Source organism: Bubalus bubalis, chromosome 19 (genome assembly GCF_019923935.1).
Source record: "Bubalus bubalis isolate 160015118507 breed Murrah chromosome 19, NDDB_SH_1, whole genome shotgun sequence".
NCBI classification, from domain to species: Eukaryota; Metazoa; Chordata; class Mammalia; order Artiodactyla; family Bovidae; genus Bubalus; species Bubalus bubalis.
Window position 1 is genome coordinate 12,202,171 of NC_059175.1, and position 17,781 is coordinate 12,219,951.

Consider the following 17,781-nt stretch of genomic DNA (forward strand, 5'->3'; position numbering starts at 1 on the left):
GAACCATAAGATAAATGGTGGTTTGGTTCCCAAGCCAGCTCTCAAAAGCCTACTCACCTGGGACAGCAACTGAGACAGCACAGTTACAGTGAAAACCAGTGGAAGAAAGAAAGCACTCAGGCACCCTCGCCACTGGGAACCCAACAAGCTGCCTCAGTGAGCAGTAGCTTCTGTTGAGGCTGGAGATATTGCAAATATGGTACCAGCAAGAGAGAGTGGACAGGGCCAGTGAATGCAGACAGAGAACTGGGAAGCCAACAGTGTTATACTCAGGTCTTCTTCCCAAGGCCCAAAGGGTGACACCCACGGAGGCCTCGATCTTCTGAAGTCTGCACTGGCAGAGAAGAGAGTTGAGCTCTTGTGCTCAGGTGTTGCATTTATAAGGCCTGGATTAAGTAGAATAACCAATTTTAGGTTAGAGATAGCAGAGTTATTAAATATTGATTGGATATCAAAGTAAAAATTAGTTAACAATCAGAATTGATTAACCTTAGGTTGGGGGCATAATACTGGAACAGAGTAGAAACTTGGGGACCAGCTCTTCTTTATCTGTGTACCTTCAGAAAAGTAGGAAAGACAAGGGAATAGTAAAGGAAAGTCATAAACATACATTGCAAATGCTTTAGCAGTCTTAGGGGGTGTGTGTGTGTGTGTGTGTGTAATACTACATAGGAGCCTAAGTATTCCCAGAGTTCTTGGTTAAGGACACAGACAGTGGCCAGGGAATGGGGGGTGGGGGCAGGGTGGGGAGTGAGGCATTTGCTTTGGGTGCAAAATTTAAGGGGGAGCCAAAAAACTCAGTAATCAAGGCAAAAAAAATTCTTATTTTTTAAACTCTAAATTAATGCCAAAAATCCACAATAAGTACAAAAAGATTTTAAACATAGCCAGGATCTACACCAGTGCCATGCTGAAATGTATTAGAGCCTGAGGCAAAAGGAAAATTGTTAGTAACCATGCTGCCTTTGTTTAAAACTTTGATATTTTGTTCATTGTGGATATTTTACATTAGTTTTGATTCTTTTAATGTTGCATTAAAATGCTATGTATCTTTGTTACTGAGTTTTTTTGGTGCCCCCTTAAATTTGGCACCCAAGTAGGTGCCTCACTCACCTCACCCGGTCCCTTGCCCTGAGGACTGGTCAGAAGTGGGGACTCCCATCTAACTCCCTGGCCACCAGCTCCTGGAGGCCTATTAGCAGGCACCGTTTCTCAGTTTTCCTCCAAAATGTCCCACCTCCTTCCCCTTGGTCTCTGGAAACAGGGAGAAGAGTTCAAGATCTTATACCTTGTTCTCATCCTCAGCTGCCTCCCAATTTTTGGGCGCAAAGATTTGCAGCCTTCCTTTAAAACCAAGAGAGGTGGCAGAGATGAATGGGTACCAAAACCCTCTGGTGAGAGAGGGCAAGCAGGGCACCGTCCTGCTAATGAAATGAAAACTCACACAATTCCCTGCTTTGATTATCTGAAACACCAGTGTTTGGGAAAACAGGTGTGTGGAAAAGGAATTTTTCTCGGCTTTCCTGAGGGAGTGTGGGCAAGGAAGTCATTTAAGGACACATGTTAAAGGAGAAAGAAAGTGCCTGGAACTCTGAGGGCCTGGGACACCCCTCTTCAGCCACTGTCATTCCTCCCCGGGCCTACGAGGGTGGGCAGCCCCCGAGAAGGCCGGCCTGAGCCCCTTCTGCACTGTTCCTGCCCTGAGTCTGGCAGCGACCAAGGCCTTTTCCCCTTGAGTTTCAGGCTCAGAGGCGACCTAACACAGAAGTGGGCATGACTGCTCCAGCCTGTGCTGAGCGGGTGCTCTTCCAGGAGCCTCCTAGCTGTGGCCACAGGAAAGGCCCCTCATTCGAGGGACCTGAAGCCAGGCAGGCAGCCGACCCTCCCAAGTCAGGGAGCACAGCTCCCTCTGACCATCATCCACACCGCCCACTCTCGCGGGGCAGGAAGCATTCACCTCTGGGAACTGAAGTGAATATCTGGGAGATAGCTGGACACACAGTTATTTTGTGTTGTTGATTTTGTTCATTTGCTTGCAGCAAATTCAGTGATCAGTTCTGGAAAGTTTGAGGGACATTCCTGGCGGTGACCTGAAGATGCCAAAACCAGGCTTACTGCTCCTTCCCTCCCTTTTCTGTTTTTCTTTCTTTGTTGCTTATTCCCCTCCTACATTCCTAACTCTTTCTCTCCCTCTGTACTTCCTTTCATTACTTACCTCCTGCTTTCCTTCCTCTTCTTCCCTTCTTCCTTCAATCCTATCAGGGAGGATGAAAGTCTACACTCTTAAGAATTCAGAATTATACACCAACCCCCCAGTTCCCTGTGTATCCTAGCAAACTTAAGCTCCTTCCTGCCTTAAGGATTTAAGCTGCAGATAGGGCTTCCCTGAAAGCCCAGTTGGTAGAGAATCCGCCTGCAATGCAGGAGACCCCGGTTCAATTCCTGTGTTGGGAAGATCCGCTAGAGAAGGGATAGGCTACCCACTCCAGTATTCTGGCCAGGAGAATTCCATGGACTGTGTAGTCCATGGGGTCGCAAAGAGTCGGACACGACCGAGCGACTTTCACTTTCAGGAAATACTAACTGCTGACCTAACCACTCCCTTGCCACACTGTCCTCTGTAACATGTAACTTGGAAAAACAAAAACATTCTGTAGAGCAGGGAGTCCTCAACCTTTGAGCTCTAATGCCTGATGATCTGAGGCGGAGCTGATGTAATAATAATTACACATAATAAGAAGAATTAAAGTGCACAATAAATTTAATGTGCTTGGATCATCCCCAAACCATCTCCCCCCTCCCCACCCCAATCTGTGGAAAAACTTTTTCAGGAACCTGGTCCTTGGTCTCAAAAAGGTTGGGGACCACTGCTGTGAACTGAAGGACCCAAGCCCTAACAATCTGTAATGGCCCGGCTTTGCTGTATCAGGTCTTTCTATGCGACGCCACGAGCTACTCCATAACTGGGCACTGATCTAGGGCTTTGTGACAGCTCCTTTGTTTTAAGCAATAGTAAATTCACCCTGCAAAGTCAGAAAGGGAGCTTTTTGATGGCTGCTGTCAATTTTATTGCTTTATCCTAGTTACTAGGATAGACTCTGCAGCTGCAGTGTGTTTACTGGTTTTATGTATCGCATGTTGTTGCTGCTCTGACAAGCTACTCCTATAAAAATGTGTTATTATTGCATGTTGTAGCTCAGTGAGCTGACCGTGCATTTCAAAGTGTACTGAAGCAAACAGCGATGAAGTCCATAAAAACCGACTGACCTCCATCAGAGGATGCTCTGAATGAACTGCAACTCCCACAATCTGAAAGCAAATTATACCTTTCCTCTGTGCCAGCAGCCCTGACTGCTAACTGAACACAGCACAGACCCAAACGTAGGCATTATCTATGTGTCCATGTAAAATTTCAGGACGGGAAACTGCCATTTTACTTCTACTCATCTAATTCCCCAATAAGTGACGCTTGCAATTTTGAAGTTTATAAAAGTATGAAATAAATGGCTTTATAATACTTTCATATATTACTATAGGATGCAAGAGGGGTGGCTGACATTGCTTTCCATCTGTTCTGAATGCCGAAGAGAAAATTAACTTGAATTACAGCAAGAGAGGATGTGGTTAGTTCATGACTGAGGGGGGTCCTGGGTGTTGAGCTAGAATCAACTGCCTGAGACATTAAGAATTAGGATGCCTAATATGATGGGAGTTAGTCTGGCTGCAGAGGAGTCAGCAGCACAGTGTGACTCCAAGAGCTCTCAGACACCAGTTTATCACCAGAATCATTGGGGAAATTCTTTACAGAACAGATTTCCATGTCCCACCCTGTAGATATTGGGATTCTGTTAGACTAGGGTTGGCCTTGGACTTTTAGCCAAATTATTTCATGTAAAATCCTTCCCTTAACTTTATCAGACAGTAACAGAAATACATGTCAGATTCCATGAGCTAAAAAACTAGGCCATACCCTATAAGAGGAAATGTCCCAACAAAATGGGAAGAAAAGGTTAAGGAGGCTTCCAGTCCTAGAGTGAGGCTCCTTGGCAAGCAGCTCATTAGTCTCTTCTGCCATCACTGCCAGGCCAAAAGCCTCTGTTCCTCAGCTACCTTGTTCTGCCACCTATCCATCCCCACTCCATTCCAGCTACTGACAACTGGAAATCACTTATTGAATACTGTGGGTCTTGAAAAAGGAATTTGGAAAACTCAGCAGTGGCCACAGGACTGGAAAAGGTCAGTTTTCATTCCAATCCCAAAGAAGGGCAATGCCAAAGAATGTTCAAACTACAGCAAAATCGCATTCATTTCGCACACTAGCAAAGTAATGCTCAAAATACTCCAAGGTAGACTTCAACAGTACGTGAACCGAGAACTTCTAGATGCACAAGCTGGATTTAGAAAAGGCAGAGGAACCAGAGATCAAATTGCCAACACCTGTTGGATCATAGGAAATGCAAGAGAATTTCAGAAAAACATCTACTTCTGCTTCATTTACTATGCTAAAGCCTTTGACTATGTGGATCACAACAAACTGTGGAAAATTCTTAAAGATGGGAATACCAGAGCACCTTATCTGCCACCTGAGAAACTTGAATGCAAGTCAAGAAGCAACAGTTAGAACCGGACATAGAACAATGGACTGGTTCCAAATTAGGAAAGGAGTACATCAAGGCTGTATATCATCACCCTGCTTATTTAACTTAAATGCAGAATACATCATGCAAAATGTCAGGCTGGATACAGCTCAAGCTGGAATCAAGATTGCCAGGAGAAATATCAATAACCTCAGATACGCAGATGACACCACTCTTATGGCAGAAAGCAAAGAGGAACTAAAGTGTCTCTTGATGAAAGTGGAAGAGGAGAGTGAAAAAGCTGGCTTAAACCTCAACATTCAAAAAACTAAGATCATGGCTTCTGGTCCCATCACTTCATGGCAAATAGATGGGGAAACAATGGAAACAGTGACAGACTTTATTTTCTTGGGCTCCAAAATCATTGCAGATGGTGAGTGCAGCCATGAAATTAAAAGACACTTGCTCCTTGGAAGAAAAGCTATGACCAACCTAGACATATAAAGAAGCAGAGACATTACTTTGCCAACAAAGTCTGTATAGTCAAAGCTATGGTTTTTCCAATAGTCACGTATGATGTGAGAGCTGGACAACAAAGAAAGCTGAACACTGAAGAACTGATGCTTTTGAATTGTGGTGTTGGAGAAGACTCTTGAGAGTCCTTTGGATGGCAAGAAGATCAAACCAGTCGATCTTAAAGGAAATCAGTCCTGACTATCCAATGGAAGGACGGATGCTGAAGCTGAAACTCCAATACTTTGACCACCTGATTCGAAGAACTGACTCATCTGAAAGACCCTGATGCTGGGAAAGATTGAAGGCATGAGGAGAAGGGGATGACAGAGAATGAGATGGTTGGATGACATCACCACCTCGATGGACGAGTTTGAGCAAGCTCCGGGAGTTGGTGATGTGCAGGGAAGCCTGGCACGCTGCAGCCCATGGGGTCACAAAGAGTCGGACATGACTGAGCAACTGATCTGAATCTACCATTTTTAAATTTGGTTTTAAAAAGCCATTATTACTCATGAAAAATTAAACAGTAAACTACGTTGAACATTCACCTCTTGCTGCCCACCTCTTCCTCCATTTTTACATAATATTCTCTAAACACTTGGCTGTTCAAGACATGATACTAGATCCTGCAAAGGGAAGCAGAGGACAGGGAACCATCTGAGCATTCATCCATCTCCCCCTTCTCCATTCATGTCAGTTCATGAGCCTTCTAAATGGCCTGGGGCATTCTTTTTCTCTTTCTACTCTTCTTGGAAACTATCTAAATATACAACAAGAGATAAAGGATTAAATAAGGTAAGGAAAGACACTCTATGTTCTTGGGTGGGATAAGAGCATAAGTATGCTGATACTACAAGGAATTAAGAAACACAGATTAAAATAAGATAAGGTTTATATCTAGTAGTCTGGCAAAAAAAAAAAAAAGGAGACTGGATACTAGTGTAGGTGGGATGTGAGCTTATAGGAACTGCACACACTGCTTAGGGGTGTAGACTGGTGTAGCTATTGTAGGACCACGAGGCAAAAATTCATCAAATTAAATACATCACCCACCAATCCCATGCTGGGTGTGTATGACAAGAAAATTTCACAATTCCACAGTGGTATTCAGTGCAGCATTGTTTCCTTAGGGGCGAGTTCAAAGCCATTTGAGGGGTCATCACTAGGGAAACGGGCATTTAAACCATCTAAGATGCACGCCCTGCGGCATCATCCAGTAGCTAGAAGTGGTGAGTTAGACACAGCTACAGCAACGTAGCTGAATCTTAAGCGTACAGTGTTGGAGGAGGTCATGGAGAAGACATGATCACCAATTGACCTGAAGTTGGACCCATCAACTGGAGTCTCCTCATCCCCCTCCCCTGTCCTCATAAAGTATGTGTGATGCTCCCACAGGAGTCGTTTTCAAGGACTTGGCCTTGAGAGCAAGGTGCCGAGATCATCTGCATGTTATACATGCCTGAATCCTGTTAAGGCCTCTATGTTAACTTTTAAGACCCTGGCAGGTGGGTGCAGAGATCCCCTTGTCCTGTGGCCACCAAAGAGAAGCCTCATCGGCGAGTTTCCCTGCTTATAAACCTGCCACCTACCACTTTGGGGCTGCTGTCTCTTCGGTCTCTCCTTGTCTTCCATGTATGAGAGCCAGTGAACCAACATATAGACCTTAATGGAAAAAAATAAAAAACAACAAACATCCAAATGACTTATTAACATGATTTTCATAAATTAAAAATACATGCATACAGAAAAATGATACTTACATTTTTTAAGAACACAAACAATTAACAGTTGCCTATGGGGCAGGAGAGGAGGCTGGATGGGAGTGTAGGGGTAAGTTAAATGAATCCTGGCTCCAAGTTCGATGAGCAGGATGACCTCAAACATCCAAGTCTGAGGTTCTCTACTTATGCACGTGTACATGAGAGAAAATACTGTGTCACGTCTTTAACATGAAATACCATGTGGTCATTACGTAGTATTGCAGGATACTTAGAAACATTGAAGCCTATTTTTGATTTAATACTAAGCAGAAGTTACCCAACATCATGCCTCTATTATTTCTTTTTTTTTTTTTTTTTGGTTAAAATAAAATTCCATATAAATTGAAGAATAAAAGTGTCTGGGGAAGGGCAGTGACTTAATTTTTTTTTTTTTTTGCTTTTCTATATTTGTAATTTGCCTTCATTTGACTATGTATTGCACAATAAAGAAAATAAGAATTTTTAAAGGCTTTTTTGGTTTTCACAATAGCGCAAGAATAAAGAGATGGTGAGAATTTCCAGTACTGAAAAAGGAGGCGGGCTTTTTCTAAAGCTTTGCAATTTCAAAGGCAAAAGCTTAAGCCCAAGCTTCCTGGATTGCTCTCGCCTTTCTCTTGAGAACAGAAGGAGCCATGGGTGTTCTAAGGATCCCCTTTGGAAAGGGACGGCAGGCCAAGGGGCTGAGAGTCGTCTTACCGGGTGCACTGAGCTCACAGACGTGGGAGGCCATCCACAGGGGCTGCCCTCAGTCCCCCACACGAGAAAATCTGCCTCCAGCTGAGGAAAGTCACTTCAGCACAACAGTTTCACAGTGTTCGTATTCCAAAGAGACAGAACTTTCAGGCAAAGGATATTTATTTAGACAGGTTACAGCTGGAGGAGATGGCGATGCCAGCTTACATATGAAGGCTGGGTAGCGGCAGCATGCTTGCTTTAGGCCTTGCAAACAGCTTCTTTCTTCACCTCCAGGTTCTGACAGCCAATGACTTTGGGAGATGCTTTCAGCTTCATAATATTATGAGCCTTTTTGTAAAGCTCTGTGGAGCAGTTCCTAGAAACCGTATGCAATGGGTCTTCTTCCTTTTCCCCTACATCTGAGCAAACTCAATGGCATGTCACAAAACATACAGGCAACTTTGGTCTTGGGAACAGAGTTCCTTTTTGATGTGTTTGCCTGCATCCAAGTATTGGGATCGACAGCCCCATCGCAGCCTATTACGTTACGAGAGGGCGAGCTTGTCTTTTGAAATGCATGGTCCCAGCAATTCATGAGATGCTGCTGCATGTTTGTTTGTTTTTTTAATGGTGTTAAAGCCTCCAGTCCAGGGTCTGAGGTGTATGAACTGCCAGAGAAACTGAACCTGGGCCAAATGATTGATTTTCAGTATAAAAAAAAGTAATGAAACCAAAGTTCAACAAAGCTGTGGTGATTTCCAGCTTTCCTAGATATATGAGATGCATACAACACTAACTGAGGAAGGAGGTAGAAAGAGAAAGGAATACACAAGATGATGACATTGAGCAAAGTGTTAAGAACACACTGGTAGGAAGGAAATTAAACTGAGTGAACTGCCCTACCATTGAGTTGCTTAATGTCCAGCCTACAGTGAAGCAAGCAAATTTCCACAGTTAATAGAGCTATACTTTTTCATGTAACATTTGTGTTGTGAACCAAAAATCTAGAAGGGAAATTGCCTACTGATTAATTACAACTAATAAAGGATCCCTATTATAGAGAACGATTAGCTTCCTTGGCTTATGGCTTCCCACTAATCATCAAGTTTGTAATTTTGCATATGATTTCTCTGCATATAAACTTAAAAGGAGAAAATGAGGTAGCTTAGGTCATTCAGAGGAGCCTGGATCTGAATTCAAGTGCATGATACCTGGTAATGTTTAGAATGGCCAAGAGCTTTAGAACCAGAAAAATCGACATCCTAAAGTAAGCTGTCTTTATAGGGTGTGTGTTAAGCAAATCACACAGCCAGTCCGGGCCTGTTCACTCCTCAGTAAAATGGGGATGCCATCACCATCTGGTTTGAGGCTGGTGTTGGGGCTCAGAGAAGATGGAAGATAAAACCCATGTTGCCCAGCACTAAGTGTGCACACAGAGTAGGCAGACAATCAGTGTAAGGTTGCTTCCTTCCATCCTGATGTCTTATCGGATGGAAGGAAAAGAAAGATGAGAGAACACAATGGTAACGGATGGAGCAAAGTTTTGGGAGAACTGAAGGAGGCGTGGAGTCTACTTCAAGGCAGACAGTCTTGAAGGAAGGAACGCTGTTTCAGTTTTTTTAAAATTAGCAAACCTTTCCGCTTTCCACTCACCAAAAGGGAGCTGCAGAAAACCACCCTTTCCACAACAGAGTTCTATTCTGTCATGTTTTGGAGATGCTATGCATGTGTGTAGATGGGGAAAAAAAAAAGCTTAATAGCCATTATCTTTTCATGCTAAATTTTTATTTCAATGTTATGCAACTGCATAAGTATAAATATTTGTTCAATATACAACAATTATGACATCCATAGGGAATTCCTTAGAGAAAATAAGACTGCAAACACTTTATTGCACAGATCCTAACAAACTTTAAGCTGGTAAATCTACAGCTGGGAGTACTAGCGAGGAGCACACCTTACAATCACAGGAGACCGACCAAACAGAACACAGGAGAACTTCTACCATCTGACTGGAGAGGTTTACAACAAACAGGTATTACACGAATGCAATCTTAGGGACTCGGTAGCCATCCAAAATGCAAAAACATATTTGGCAAAAATGATAATACACTATACAAAATATACATTTTAAAATATCATTTGTAAACAAGCAGCTAGTTGTGCTTTAAAGAAAACTGGACAGTTAAAAAGCAAAGGCTGTAAACCATACACTACCTCCCCGACAGACCTGTCTAGATGTCTGGGTGCAGAAGGGTTGGGTTATGACAGCCGCTGAATGCAGGTATGAATTATAAATGTTGAGACCATTTTTGAAACCCATGTAAGTTCTTTCAAAATATTTGTTTCTTCTACAATTCACAATACAGTGATGGGGAATGGCTAGAACCTCATGGGAAAAAAATTAGGGGCAAGGAAGAGAGTTTTTTAGCCACTGTCAATTCATTTTACAATGAAGGACAACGAAGCAATTGGTTAAGTTATGCCTTTGTTTTTGGAGTGGAGTTTACAGCCTCACTAAATGATTTACAATCCACAGGGATGTAAGATGATGCTGTGCTTAGGTGAACAATTTTATAGCCTGAAGATACTAAGATATCCCTGCGGGGAGGGGGGTTGGGTGCTGGACTAGTATTTACTGGTGATTTTTTTCTCTTACAAAACAAAACAAAAATCCTGCTATGGATCCCAAGCATCTTATAAATACTTATCTGTGTGTATTTTCTCTTAGTGCCTTAGTACTTACGTCAGCAAGTGCCCTCTTACAATACAAAACGAGCCACCAGGAAAACTGCAACAAAAAACACAAAGACCCCCTCAGCACTAAAATGATTGGACAAATCCTACATATTCCATGGTATACAAAATTTAAATAAGGCTTAGCAAAAGTAAAAAGGACAGTCACATTCAAGCACCAAATAGCTCCAACAAGTCTTTTTGTTACAAAAATGCTGCTCTTTATTAATACAGTATATATATTTTTTGCATACAAATAAAGAGACCATGTTATGAAATGTATGGAGCTACTTGATGCACCAGGAATGAATGTGAAACCCAGGAACTTGCTAAAAACAGCAAGCCTCATCTACAACATAAGGCCCCAGCTATGTATTAAAATGTATCTGATGTCCTGATTATTCCTTAAAATATATGCTATGATGCCAAAATCCATACCCCCTCCACTTTTCCTCAAAAAAGCAAAGTGAAAACCTCTTCCAATGCCTAGTGCTTATTAATCAACCTAAATACGAGCAGGTTTGTGTGCGGCCAGTTATTTTCTTTTTTGTTCAACAGCAGGGCGGGCGCAGAACTACTACAAAACGTGTGCTTCTTGGACTAGCGACTCATAGCATAAAGGCCTGAGTTTATTTAAGAGCATGAGAAGGAGGGAAAGCAGAACAGAAATAAAAGTCAACGTGTGTGTATAGCCCTCGCTCTACCTCTGGTGAAGAGTTGACACCCACACCCACACACAAGGACAACTGGCCTTGGAGACAGTTGGGCCCAGGATCAAAATGGCCATTAGTGAAATGAAAATGGCTAGCTCCATCTGTTGTGGCCATTCCTGATGGAGGAGCATTCCAGATGCAGTGATTCGAGTCATTCTTGCTTTAGATCTGGAAATGTAGGTAGCCAGATACAGTGCTATCAAAATTTCTGGTTAAAAATACACATACACACTCACAATCTAGTGTATTTCAGGCTTTCTTTCACCATCAACTCTACTCAGAATGTTTTAACTTAGAAAAAAATGTAGCCTTGCAAGAGTCTTTTCAACCACAGACCAAAACACGTGGGTGGATGTGTATATACACGAATACGGATGCATCTATATTTTAACAAACACCCAGTTTTAGCCATTTCGCTTCATGACTTCGTGATCAATGGTAGAGCAAAAATCCTACTTAAAAAAACCCCAAACGTTGTAGTAAATGACGCCATCAGCAGCAAAGTATCAACTCTACACCCCAAACCAAACACATTGCTAGATATTTACAGAGAAAATCTTTTCCCTCAACAACCCTCAACCTCAACCAGAAAGAATTTTTGTGTTTGTTTTTTTTGTTTCATTTTGTACAAACACTATTTGGTAACAGTTTGCCGGTTCCAATTTGGGAAGGCATTTGGAAGAAGGTCCCCTCTTTCTCTCTCTCGTCTCCTGGCTTCTTCAGTGAGGCTCCAGGCTCTGCCGATAGCAGGGGGGGTGGTGTCCCACGATGCTGGTTTCCAAGGCAGTCAAGACGCACTTGCACACGCAGGGTGGGTTTCTCCAGTACTGCCCGGGCCTGCCCCATCACAAGGCCTTTTTGTGGGGGCTGCCGCGCAAACTCTCTTTCCCCCGCCTCTGCCGCAGCCCAGTGTCCTTCTCAGAAGGAAGAACGATGGGGCGCTCAGTGCTTGGAGCGGGGGACGGCTTGGCCGCCTCTCTGCTCACGTTCTGGTTCCTGGTCTGAGCTGGCTGGGTGGGGGCTGGCTCTTTCCCTTTGGTTTCTCCCATGGCGGCGGTTACTGAGAGGGCCCTGTCCCGGTGGCTGGTGCCCACCACCAGGCCAGGGCTGGGGTGCTGGGACTCCAGAGTGATGGCTGAGCTGCGGAAGGATGGCAAGGAGTCGCTCTTGGTCATTTGGGTTCTGCCATCCCCGCCAGGCAGGGGTTTCCGCTGGTCCCTGCTGCTGGAGGCTGGGGATTCTGCTGCAGGCCCGCTGGCCTTGGCAGAGGAGGTGTCGCTGGAGGTGGTAGAAGTCTCTGGAACTGCTGGTCTGGCCTCAGGAAAGCCACCGGAGTAGCTCAGAGACTTCTCTGGGAGGGTGGTACAGCGGAGAGAGCTCTGCACTGTGGCTGAAGGTGACCGCTTCATGCCGCTGGGCTTGCTCGCCTCGGTCAGTGGCTTCTGGGGACTGAGCCCTTTCCCCTTGGCCTCTGGCCAGCCCTTCCCAGCGGCTACTGCCAGCTTCTCTGTGCCCTTGGGCCCAGCCTCGCTGTGCACCGAGAACAAGCCGGCCCCCGGCTTCTCACCATCCGCAGGGGTGTAAAGTGCTTCAGTGCGTTTCTTGCCTTCAGACTTGCCGGCGTCGGCACTGGTGGCCAGCGGACTCAGGCTCCTGTCTGTCTGTTTGCATCGAGGGGGACAATCTTTCACAGTGGATGGTGTGGGGGCCTTTGGAGACAGGTTTTGCTTTTCCCTGAAGGTGGGAAGTTTCTGGTCCATTGACTCACTGGCCCCTAGGAGTCCTCGCCCTGGTGGATGTCCAAGCATCTCTAGTGCCTCTGGGGGACACCGAGCACTGGTGGGTCTCAGCTTTGTGTCTAGAGGACCCCCTTCCATGGGCAGGGGGCCGGAGTTCCCACTGGCTCCCTGGCCAATCACTTCACAGGCTGTGTTGTGGGGATCTGGGAGGACAGGGAACTCCTCTGACACACCCTTACCACTCCCCACCCCAGCTCTGCCGAGGGTCGGAGCGCCAGGCTCTTTGCTCACTGCAGCCTCAGCGCTCGGCTTCTGGGAGGAGAGGGGCCGGTCTGGGAACTTCGACTTTGGAGGGCCCAGGTCGGGGTCAGACCTGGGCTTGTGGCTGCTGCTGTCACTGTGCACAGAAGTGGGCCTGAGAGCATCCTGGAAGCTGGAGTCTGGAGCACAGGGCTTGCTCCCCAGCAGAGAGGCGGCAGGGTGGCTGGGCAGAATGCAGTGCTGACAAGCCGGGCCAGGGAGCTCTTTGGTAGGGGGTGGGGGCTGACAGCTACTGGCGAGGTGCTTTTGTGGGGGCTGCTCTTTCCTTTCTGGTTCCCTGGGACCCAGCTGAGAGCTACTGGTGACGTGCTTTTGTGGAGGTTGTTCTTTCCTTTCCAGTTCCTTGGGACCCGGCTGAGAACTACTGGTGAGGTGCTTTTGCAAACACTGTTCTTTCCTTTCCGGTTCCTTAGGACCCGGCTGAGACTTACTGGTGACGTGCTTTTGTGGGGGCTGTTCTTTCCTTTCCGGATCCTTGGGACCCGCCTGAGAACTACTGGTGAGGTGCTTTTGCAGAGGCTGTTCTTTCGTTTCTGGTTCCTTGGGACTCAGCTGAGAGATAATGGTGAGGTGCTTCTGCAAACACTGTTCTTTCCTTTCCAGTTCCTTGGGACTCAGCTGAGAGCTACTGGTGACGTGCTTTTGCAGAGGCTGTTCTTTCCTTTCCGGCTCCTTGGGAACCACCTGAGAACTACTGATGAGGTGCTTCTGCAAACACTGTTCTTTCCTTTCCGGTTCCTTGGGACTCAGCTGAGAGCTACTGGTGACGTGCTTTTGCAGAGGCTGTTCTTTCCTTTCCGGCTCCTTGGGAACCACCTGAGAACTACTGGTGAGGTGCTTCTGCAAACACTGTTCTTTCCTTTCCGGTTCCTTGGGACTCAGCTGAGAGCTACTGGTGACGTGCTTTTGCAGAGGCTGTTCTTTCCTTTCCGGCTCCTTGGGAACCACCTGAGAACTACTGGTGAGGTGCTTCTGCAAACACTGTTCTTTCCTTTCCGGTTCCTTGGGACTCAGCTGAGAGCTACTGGTGACGTGCTTTTGCAGAGGCTGTTCTTTCCTTTCCGGCTCCTTGGGAACCGCCTGAGAACTACTGGTGAGGTGCTTCTGCAAACACTGTTCTTTCCTTTCCGGTTCCTTGGGACTCAGCTGAGAGCTACTGGTGACGTGCTTTTGCAGGGGCTGTTCTTTCCTTTCCGGCTCCTTGGGAACCGCCTGAGAACTGGTGACGTTCTTTTGCAGAGGTTGTTCTTTCCTTTCTGGTTCCTTGGGACTCAGCTGAGAGCTAATGGTGAGGTGCTTTTGCAGAGGCTGTTCTTTCGTTTCCGGTTCCTTGGGACGCAGCTGAGAACTACTGGTGAGGTGCTTCTGCAAACACTGTTCTTTCCTTTCTGGTTCCTTGGGACTCAGCTGAGAGCTACTGGTGACGTGCTTTTGCAGAGGCTGTTCTTTCCTTTCCGGCTCCTTGGGAACCGCCTGAGAACTAATGGTGACATTCTTTTGTAGAGGTTGTTCTTTCCTTTCTGGTTCCTTGGGACTCAGCTGAGAGCTAATGGTGAGGTGCTTCTGCAAACACTGTTCTTTCCTTTCTGGTTCCTTGGGACTCAGCTGAGAGCTAATGGTGAGGTGCTTCTGCAAACACTGTTCTTTCCTTTCTGGTTCCTTGGGACTCAGCTGAGAGCTACTGGTGACGTGCTTTTGCAGAGGCTGTTCTTTCCTTTCCGGCTCCTTGGGAACCGCCTGAGAACTAATGGTGACATTCTTTTGTAGAGGTTGTTCTTTCCTTTCTGGTTCCTTGGGACTCAGCTGAGAGCTACTGGTGACGTGCTCTTGCAGAGGCTGTTCTTTCCTTTCCAGTTCCTTGGGAACCGCCTGAGAACTACTGGTGACGTTCTTTTGCAGAGGTTGTTCTTTCCTTTCTGGTTCCTTGGGACTCAGCTGAGAGCTAATGGTGAGGTGCTTTTGTGGAGGTTGTTCTTTCCTTTCCAGTTCCTTGGGACCCGGCTGAGAACTACTGGTGACGTGCTTTTGCAGGGGCTGTTCTTTCCTCTCCGGTTCCTTGGGACCTGGCTGAGAACTACTGGGGAGGTACTTTTGCAGAGGCTGTTCTTTCCTCTCTGGTTCCTTGGGACCCAGCTGAGAACTACTGGTGATGTGCTTTTGCAGGGACTGTTCTTTCCTTTCTGGTTCCTTGGGACCCGGCTGAGAACTGGTGAGGTACTTTTGTAGAGGCTGTTCTTTCCTCTCCGGTTCCTTGGGACCATCTTTCTGCACAGACTGGAAACCAGAAGGCCTTCCACTCTTCTCACTCTCTGGTCTGGGCGGCTCCAGAGACAACCTGGTAGAAGCAGGTTCCATCTTGGATTCCAGGCCACTCTCTGCGCCCAGCTCTCTCTCACAAGGAGCCCCCACAGAGCGCAAAGAGTAGTCCTCTCTGGCCAACAGCCTCACCTCCTCTCGGCCGTCTCTGGGCTTTGCTCTCCCGCAAGGCCCGCATGCTTTCTCCAAGGCCTGGGTCTGGGTGGAGACATCTGGGCGGGTCCTCCCCACCACAGGGAGGATTTGGGAGTTGTTGCTGGGTTTAGCAGCTTCTGGGGGATACAACTCCTTGGAGGAGTCTCTGCGGATGTCGGGCCTTGCAGCTGACCGCTCGCTCCCGACTATGGAAGGGCCCCTTTCGGACAACTCTCTCCCACTCGGCTTCTCTCTGGGGGGGACACTTTCAGGCGAGAGTGGGCTGCGGGATCTAGATGTGTTGGCACCTTGGAGGTTCTGCCCTGGGAAGGGAAGGAGCTTAACATCGGGGCTGCAGTCTTGGTGTTGGCTGGGGTGGCCCTCTCCCCGCTGGGGATGGCTCTCCATGATGGTCGCTGGGGCACGGGCTGCCTGGGAGACCTTCTTGTCCAGCTTCAGCTCTGGGTCAGGCGGGGCAGCCACCGGTGAACTCTGCAGACCCCGGCTGGCCGGTGGGAACCGGGGCTCAAGCAGGTAGGATTTGTTCACCTTGAAGCCGGCAGGGGAGGACTCTCTCTGACCCGCAGTGTCAGCCTTCCTCCCTGTGCTGCTGGGGAGAGCGAGGGGCATGGGGGACTCCACATCACTGCCTGGGCTGGGGCTCTGGGCAGGCTCCGGGGAAGGCAGCTCTGTCTTGGAGGCCTGAGGTCCCGACAGGAGAGCGATATCCAAGGTGCCTTCGATGGGCTTCAGGCACGACACAGACCGCCCTTCCAGCTTATACTCTGAGGGGCTTTTCCGGACAGGTGACTCTGGGGCAGCCAAGCCCGGCTTCTCCGTTCCACTGTCCACCCGGCCAGAAAGGGCCTTGAGAGGGACAAAGGAGACGGCGCTGAGCTGAGTCGCGTGGGCGCTGCTGATGAACGGTGTGCGGGCCTCGGAGGCTGGTGGGGCCTCCTGCTGCCCTCCCACGGGCCAGCCCAGGCTCCCGGGCAGGCAGTCCTGGGCACCAGCTGTCACCTTGGGCTTGAGCACAGAGCAGAGGCTCTCGTCTTTGTCTTCGAGGGACATCTTCTTTCGGAGGTAATCGATGTTGGCCAACTTGCTGTCTAACTTCTCACACCGCAGACCCTCCTTGGCCTGGGGGGCCTTCTCTGCGGTGTCCCCCTTCCCGGAGGTGGACCTGTGGGTGGCACGACAGAGGCCGTCTTGGAGGGTGCTGTGCATCGAGGCTCGTTTGAGGTCACAGGTGGTCCCCTGGCCGTGGTCCCCAGCTGCCGTTGCCCCCTCAGAGGCAACACCCTCGCTGGCCCGCACATTGGCCTGCTTGTGGAGAGCATCTTTCAAAAGGCTGCACAGGGGCTGGGCCTCCTGCATGGCTGCTTTGCTTTCAAAATGATTTGACCTCTCTGAAGCTTTCGGATAGATTTTCTTGTCTCTCTCTTCGAGCCTAAAAGCACAGAGGTTTTCCAAGTCACTGCCGAGTCCGTGGAGCTTCGGGCGGGATTCCTGTTTTTCCGAGAGCCCGTCAGGTTTCTTCACCACCACCTTGGCCTTTAGCTTCTCTCGGTCCAGCTCGTCCACAGACTCCTGGCGGCCCAGCTTCCGGGACACGGGGCGTTTCAGGCAGCCCTGCTCCACAGGCCTGGCCCGGCTGAGGGCAGGCGCATCGCACACATTTTCCTCCAGGCTCTGCAAGGTCACCTCCCGCTGTTGCTGCTCCCGCGGCACCTCCTCCTGAGTGACCTCAAGGCTATGCTTGCGGGAGCACAGGTGCTTCTTGTCGCCTCCATAGGAGGGAGAGAGCTTCTCCTCCGACTGCACACGCTTGAGCAGCGGGGACCGAGGGGGTTCTGCACTCTTGGGCCTCACGACGTGCCTGACAATGGTGGGTGGGGAGTGCATTTTGCTGGGAAAGGCTTGAGCCATCTTGGAATTGCCAAGTGAGTGCCCCAGCAGAGGGGATGGGGACCGCTGCGGGGAGGTGGGCTGTGGGGTCGGAGAGGGTGTCCGGGCCAGCGGAGACAGGGGGATGCTGCCAGCTGACTTCCGCCTTCCTGACCGGTAGCGCTGCCCACTGAGTTTGGGGGCCAGACCATGGAGCGTGCTGGGCCGGATGTGTCCTGACCCCGCTGGGGAGTTGGGAGCGCTGGAGCTTGGGGAGCTGCTCTGGGAGGAGTTAGTGCCTGTGGGTGGGAAACAGGACATTGTGAGCAAGAGCCCCCTTCTCCTTTCTTCCCAGGCTTTCCGACCCGAGCTGTTTTAGATAAGGGCAGCGAACTGTCTCCGCATC

The 17,781-nt window shown here is 48.2% G+C and overlaps 1 protein-coding gene across 23 annotated transcripts in view; it reads right to left on the reverse strand.

Annotated features, from left to right (window-relative positions):
• Window positions 1-9,294: 9,294 nt before the first annotated feature.
• Window positions 9,295-17,781, reverse strand: part of MAST4 (microtubule associated serine/threonine kinase family member 4) — a 614,032-nt gene continuing 605,545 nt past the window's right edge. For 22 of the 23 annotated variants that reach the window (XM_044932666.2, XM_044932663.2, XM_044932661.2 and 19 more), the window contains one exon: window positions 9,295-17,674. In XM_044932666.2, coding sequence (XP_044788601.1) covers window positions 11,823-17,674 — 5,852 coding nt within the window. In that variant the 3' untranslated portion in view covers window positions 9,295-11,822. The remainder of the gene's footprint in view (window positions 17,675-17,781) is intronic. The other variant, XM_044932672.2, reaches the window with a different exon arrangement.